Source organism: Fulmarus glacialis, unplaced genomic scaffold (genome assembly GCF_000690835.1).
Source record: "Fulmarus glacialis isolate BGI_N327 unplaced genomic scaffold, ASM69083v1 scaffold3873, whole genome shotgun sequence".
NCBI lineage: Eukaryota > Metazoa > Chordata > Aves > Procellariiformes > Procellariidae > Fulmarus > Fulmarus glacialis.
This window is the reverse complement of record NW_009204704.1, coordinates 12,178-18,348: the sequence shown is the minus strand read 5'-3', so window position 1 is coordinate 18,348 and position 6,171 is coordinate 12,178. Positions and strand designations below refer to the sequence as shown.

Genomic DNA, 6,171 nt, shown 5'->3' with positions numbered 1-6,171 from the left:
TGGAGTTGCTGTAAAACTGCACGTTGACCAAGATTTCTGCAGCAGTATCATCCGTTTCCAGGAACACAAGTTTTTCTTCTGAGCGTTTGGTATGGTTTTTTAAGAGGATTTTTGAATTGCACCATACCTCTTACATTTGGGCACTGATAATAGCTTACTTTTCAGTGTGTATGTTAAATTGTTACTATACGAATGATTATAATTTTACTGGTTGCTTGTAATATCTCACACGTTCCCAGGGTTACAAGGTGACCCCAGGTTTTCACTAGAGATGTCAGCTGGGTCTGTCTCTACCCAGGTGGCCCACTGCTACCCAGAACACATGGCCAGCTTTCCCCAGCAGCTGAAGGAGCTGCTCTCCTACCACCATACGGTCCTGGACGCAGACCTGCGCATGGTAAGAACCGCACCGAAGGGCGTTTTGGGCAGACTGTGTCCTGTGGTGAAAATACGCCCTTTATGTGTGAGATTAGAGCTTACGCTTTGTTTTTTAATTTTTTAATAAAGATGGAAAGTGGGGGGTATTACAAAATTTTGCCTCTGATTCCCTGTTTTTCTCTTGCAGACGTTCTGTAAGGCTTTGATCTTGTTAAGAAATAAGAATCTAATAAATCCAACGAGTTTGCTGGAGCTCTTCTTTCAACTGCTGCGGTGTCATGATAAGCTTCTACGAACAGTAAGCTATGCTTGCAAAAATCGGTCTTGATTTCCAGTGGGTTTTGACTAACTTGTCGGAAGTAATGCAGCGCTGGCAGGCAGCTGTTCTCCTTTACTTGGTAACAAAACAAGAAAGTTTAAAATAGCTCTACTTTTTCAGCAATTGACAGTGCCAGAGGCAAGACTCGATCTATATGTTAGATTAGTAATGAAGCATGCTGCTGTATCCATCTCTGCCATGCTATTGCAGGCTGTGGGCCTGTCCTGCAGTTGGAATTGAGCACCTTGGATGTGTCTGCAGGTGAAAACCATAAACATGTTGCTGTCAGAGCAAGCTTTACTGAATTCTTTGTGTGAACTTCTGAGTAAAACAACCAAAACCAAACCAGCTGCTAGTTAAAGCCATATTTCAGGTTTTCTGCTGTAAAAGTGAAAATACTTGCTTTCTGCCACCAGAATTATTTAACTGGCCATCAGAATGTGCCCAAATGAAAGGGGGTGGGACTTCTTAAAGCCGTACTTAATGCCGTTCATTTTACTGCCTTGCTGGTTTGTACAGTAAATTAAGTATGCTTTTCAAATACATACAAATTAAGCATACTTAAGACTTTACAGAATAACTTCTTGTTGTTTTTCCAACTGTAACTTAAAAGGGAAAATAATGTTCTCGGTGATCGGTTTGGTCTCTCGTTTTCACTTGGAGACTTTGGGGGAATAGTATCTGCATTGCTGTCTGCATGACTTGCATAGGTTACTCGTTATGATCTCTCCACTTACAGACTTTGTATACTCACATTGTGTCGGACATCAAGAATGTCAATGCTAAACACAAAAACAATAAAGTAAACACAGTAAGTATTTTTGCTTTCAGATGTACTTCCATTTAACCTCTTGATATTGTGGAAAACTTAAAATAAATGTTTCCGAACTTTTTTCTCAGACGCTGCAGAACTTCATGTATACTATGTTGAGAGACAGCAATCCCACCGCTGCAAAGATATCTCTGGACGTGATGATTGAACTTTACAGAAGGAATATTTGGTAGGTCTGGCAGGCTCGTATCGATTCCCCATTTATTATGGTGCAGCTGTCCTGATATCACTAGCGGCATGTAGTGCAAAATGTAATGCTGGGGGGGGGCTGTGACTTTAATATGTTTATATTCTTTGTGTTCCAGCGGGGCTGTGTTTTGTGGAATGTAATTTAGCTGGGAAGAAATATTGTCTTGCATGAACTCTCAGAGTTATTTAGGTTGAATCTTTGACTTTTTAGTTGAAACCAGTATGTAAATTGTATGTACTGCATCTGAAACAGAATCTGTGTGCAGCTCGCTTTATTGAGCTTCTGCACATAAAAGCTGCTAATACTGACATAGAGTTTGTCGTGTACAGTGGAAAGAGGAATTTTGGGTTTGGTTTTTTCTTTTCTTGTTCACTTAAGTCTGTGAGTTCATTCTAGAAGAGTGATCTAATGGGTGCTTTGAGTTTTGGTGGTTTTTTGTGAAGCTAAAATATAGCTCCTATTTTTAGTAGATAGTATCCTGAAAAATTGTTGCCTAGATAAGTATTGAAAGGCGTAAAAGCGCACCGAGTACTGTCAGTTGCTCTCTTGTACCTAATATGTTGCTGAATTCTTCTGTTGTGTTAACAAAATGCCAAAGCAGATGTTACCAAGCAGTAAATTGCATGAGAGGGTGGTAGTCTGTTCACTCCTGCTTGTTTCTTGACTGTAAAAACATGTTAAAGACTTTTAAGCTGTTCAGCTTGTAACTCCTTTGCTCTTTCTGGTTCTTGCACAGAAATGAACTGTATAGAGAGATACAAATGCAACAAGTGATACCACTGATTAGCAGTGTGTTTGCTGCTTACATATCTCCAAAATAGATTAGAATAGATTATGACAAGGGAGGGAAAACAAGGACTGCTGAAAAATAATGTTGCTGGAAGGTAAAGACTTCTGCAGTTTTAGTAAGGTTTGTACGTATGTGAGACTTAGTATAAAATCAAATTAATTCCTGCAGCTTCGTTTCTTTTAAATCCTTAGTTTTAGAGCATAGTTCAGCTCAACTATCCAGTCAATTTTCTAATAAAAGTTACAATTCTGCACTGATTTTTTTTTTTTTTTTTTAAATCTGCCAGGGGGTTTATTTTCTTTTTATCAGTGAGAAAAAGTGGTAACCTGTCTTCAGTTATTTACTGGAGATTATTCTTTCTCTTCCTTCAGTCACAGCGTGAACTAGATGGAATGCAAGTGTCTGTTTATTTAGATGAAGCTACTGCTATGTTAGAAGAATAAAAGAAAATGACAGAAGCTTAACTTCTTTATTTGCAAATCTACGTGGAGCATTGAGAAATTTGATTCTAATGAAACTTCCTGACTGTTAGGAGTCACGTTTCATGATACTTAATTTTCTGAGAATGACTTAAAATTGCCAAACTTGAAGTAAAAGGTAATGTTTTGCTTTATTCCAGGAATGATGCCAAAACGGTAAATGTCATTACAACTGCCTGCTTTTCCAAGGTGACAAAGGTGAGAACAGAAATCACTTGATGAAACTGGATGTTACCTAAGCTATGTTGTTCCTGTGGACGCAACTTTTCATTTCGGTACTATAGTTGCTAGCGAGCTTCACTGATGATTTGTCTTCTGCTTGTTTTATTTTCAAAATGCTGTGTTGTGGGAGGAGGTGGCATTTGGCTCTTTGTACAGATACAGAGCAGCAGAATTGGAAGCTTGTGTTGTAACAAGTGCAGGCTGGTGTGGGGAGGGTAGGTGTACTTTCCACTGCTGCTCAAAAGAGACTGTCAGAATATCACCTCCTTATAATCAGCACGATAAGGCTTTCACTTGTGAATTGTGAAGAGAGCTTCTATCCTGCCTGGGGCTTGAGTGAATCTTAAGCCTTCTGTCATCTGTGTCAGTTCTGCAGTGCTGGAGGTTTTAAAAACTTGTATTATGGTTTGAGACAAGATATTCCACTATGAAGGTCCAAAAGCTGTTCTATTCAATAAAAACCAACCAACCAAAACTAACAAAAAAACCCTCACCAACAAACCCATGTAAACTAATAAAAGTTTGGAGTTCTGAGCACTGTCTCAGGTATCAGCTGTGCAGGAGCTCCTGATGATGTTGGCATGGAGCAATTAGATTGAAATTGCTTTGCAGAATGACAGGAAGAGAATTCGCATCTTAAAACTTGCTCCAGGCATTGTGGAAGCCCAGCTGCTTTCTGACTCTTAGTGTGCCTCTGACTGTTGAGGACTGACAGCAAAAATTGACTGTGTCTGTAAAACACCTGCAGCTTTCAGTCTGTGATTTGTTTTGCTTTCTGTTCATATCCATGCCTATAAAAATTGGGAGAATCTTTGCATAACCTCAGATGTGGATGTAGGGCTGTTGTAAATACTCATCAGCTTGTCCTGTCCTACATAAACTTACTTTGCTTTTCAGATATTAGTTGCAAGTTTGAAGTTCTTTCTTGGGAGAGATGAAGATGAGAAACAAGACAGTGACTCAGAATCTGAGGTGGGTGTTGTGATTAAATCTTCTCCTCTCAATTCTTCAAACTCTTAATAGGTCTGTCATCCTAGTGACCTTGGCTCTGCCAGTCTGTCTGCCTCTGTGTTACTTAGTTTTCCAACTTGTTTCCTCCAGATGTTTCTACGCTTCACAATGAAGTTCAGTGTTTTTGCAGCTGGCTCTGATAGCAGGATGCCTTTGCTGTCCGTCTAAAGACTAATGCTAAGAGCTCATTTGCTTTCCTCTTCTCCTTGCGAAGGAAACAATTCATTTGGAAGACCTAAGCAGGGGCTGGTCAGCCTGGTTCATGAAGATATGAATTGCTAGTTGTGTAATGTAGAGTTGTGGGAAGAGGCTTTCACCTGGTGTATTGGTGCTGGTTTAATTTTTTAGCTGTTCGTTTTGTCTTCAGTTTTCCCTTTTGTGCTCCACTTGCTATTTACATACAAACGAACATAATTCAGTTACCTTGAGAAGACTGATAACCTAACAGGATTTCAGTCTATAACCTCCTAATACAGGATGTCATCATTTGTCTGTGACTGAACAATACTCTCTAATTAACACAGTAAAACTACTGTGTTGATGTGCTGTTAAGTGTTCGTCATCTCTCTTGCATGTAGGTAGGTGGCTAGTTTTATGGAATCGGGATTTTAAATGCTAGTACTTCTGTACGATGAAGTTATGAAGAGGGAGGGTTTTCAAATATATGATCCTGAAAAACATCGATGCTTTTTGTTTCTCTGATTGCCATTTGAGGCCTGATGTCACCTGAGTCTTATTCTCCTTGCATTTTTTTCTCAAGGATGATGTTCCCACAGCCAGAGATCTGATGACGCGGTATGCAACTAACAAGAAAACCAGCAAGCGCAAGAAGAAACTGGAAAAAGCCATGAAGGTTCTCAAGGTGAGGAGAGTGGTGTCCGACATGCCAGCACTTCAGCTTAATCCTTCAAGCGCAGAAATCTTGTTGTTGCCCCTGTCATCTTAGTTACCTTTTGTCATCTCTTCTAGGTAAAGGTCCTCAAGCGTTCTGGCATCCATTGGCCAAGCATATGCCACGTATGCTTGGAAGACAGCTGTTTTGAAACAGACTTAGTGTCTCAGTTGTGGATTAGTTCTGCTCTGGGTACCCTTTGTGTGGTCCCCTACTTTAAAGTATATGGTGTCTTCATAAGCAACTTTTTAATGCAGGTCCTGTTGCTTCTTAGGTCAGGTCATGGAAAACCCTATGTGGTTGAAAAGAGTGATAGCTTACTTGATAAAGCACCTCTTTTTGAAGACAAGAATGGTAAATAGCAGCTTTTAACAGCAGCCTGAAATGGAAGCACTTGCAGCTTTTTCATGGAAAGAAAAAAAAGTCTCTTTTACTCTTTTTGCCATGCAGAAACAGAAGAAGAAGAGCAAGCCAGAAGTGTTCAACTTTTCTGCTATTCACTTGATTCATGATCCCCAAGGTAAGCATGCATTGTATTTTGTCTTCTTTCAAGTTATACGTTTATCCCAGACACTGAAGCTTAGACACAACTTTGCAAGGAGAATGTAAGTGTCAAGTAGATACAAATGTGACAATGTTATACTTGTAGTGTGCTTTATCCTAGAGTTTCTCAGCACTTCAAAAAAGTGAGATCGGTCCTGTCGTGCTTGTTGTAGTGGAACACTTGCAGATAGTCAGACAAGGAAGGAGCAATATTACATCATCCGATTCAGGTTGCTACAGATCAGGACGTGGCTCTTAACCTCTGTCTTGTATGTGTGAAGGTCATAATTTGTGTGAACAGGGAGTAGTGTATCTACTATAGGTTCTTTGGCTTACCCCCTTCAAAAATGTGTTTCTATTACTAGTCTGATGTTCGTCTAATATCACTTGACTTGGTCTTAGTCTGATCTAGTGAACCAGTGGGGATTTTGTTTTTCAGATGAAACCAAAAGATATCTTAAAAAATCCAGCTTTAAATACTGACCCCATGCTTATGATGTTGTGGAATTTAGGCT

The 6,171-nt window shown here is 39.7% G+C and overlaps 1 protein-coding gene across 1 annotated transcript in view; it reads left to right on the top strand.

The window, feature by feature from the left end:
- The window catches only part of SDAD1 (SDA1 domain containing 1), a gene marked incomplete at its 5' end in the record, with an annotated part of 16,794 nt that overhangs the window by 287 nt on the left and 10,336 nt on the right, over window positions 1–6,171 (top strand). Inside the window, 8 exons of the mRNA XM_009575075.1 lie at window positions 299–397; window positions 566–676; window positions 1,437–1,508; window positions 1,598–1,698; window positions 3,129–3,186; window positions 4,108–4,182; window positions 4,982–5,083; window positions 5,564–5,633. Of these exons, the coding sequence (XP_009573370.1) occupies window positions 299–397; window positions 566–676; window positions 1,437–1,508; window positions 1,598–1,698; window positions 3,129–3,186; window positions 4,108–4,182; window positions 4,982–5,083; window positions 5,564–5,633 (688 nt within the window). The remainder of the gene's footprint in view (window positions 1–298; window positions 398–565; window positions 677–1,436; window positions 1,509–1,597; window positions 1,699–3,128; window positions 3,187–4,107; window positions 4,183–4,981; window positions 5,084–5,563; window positions 5,634–6,171) is intronic.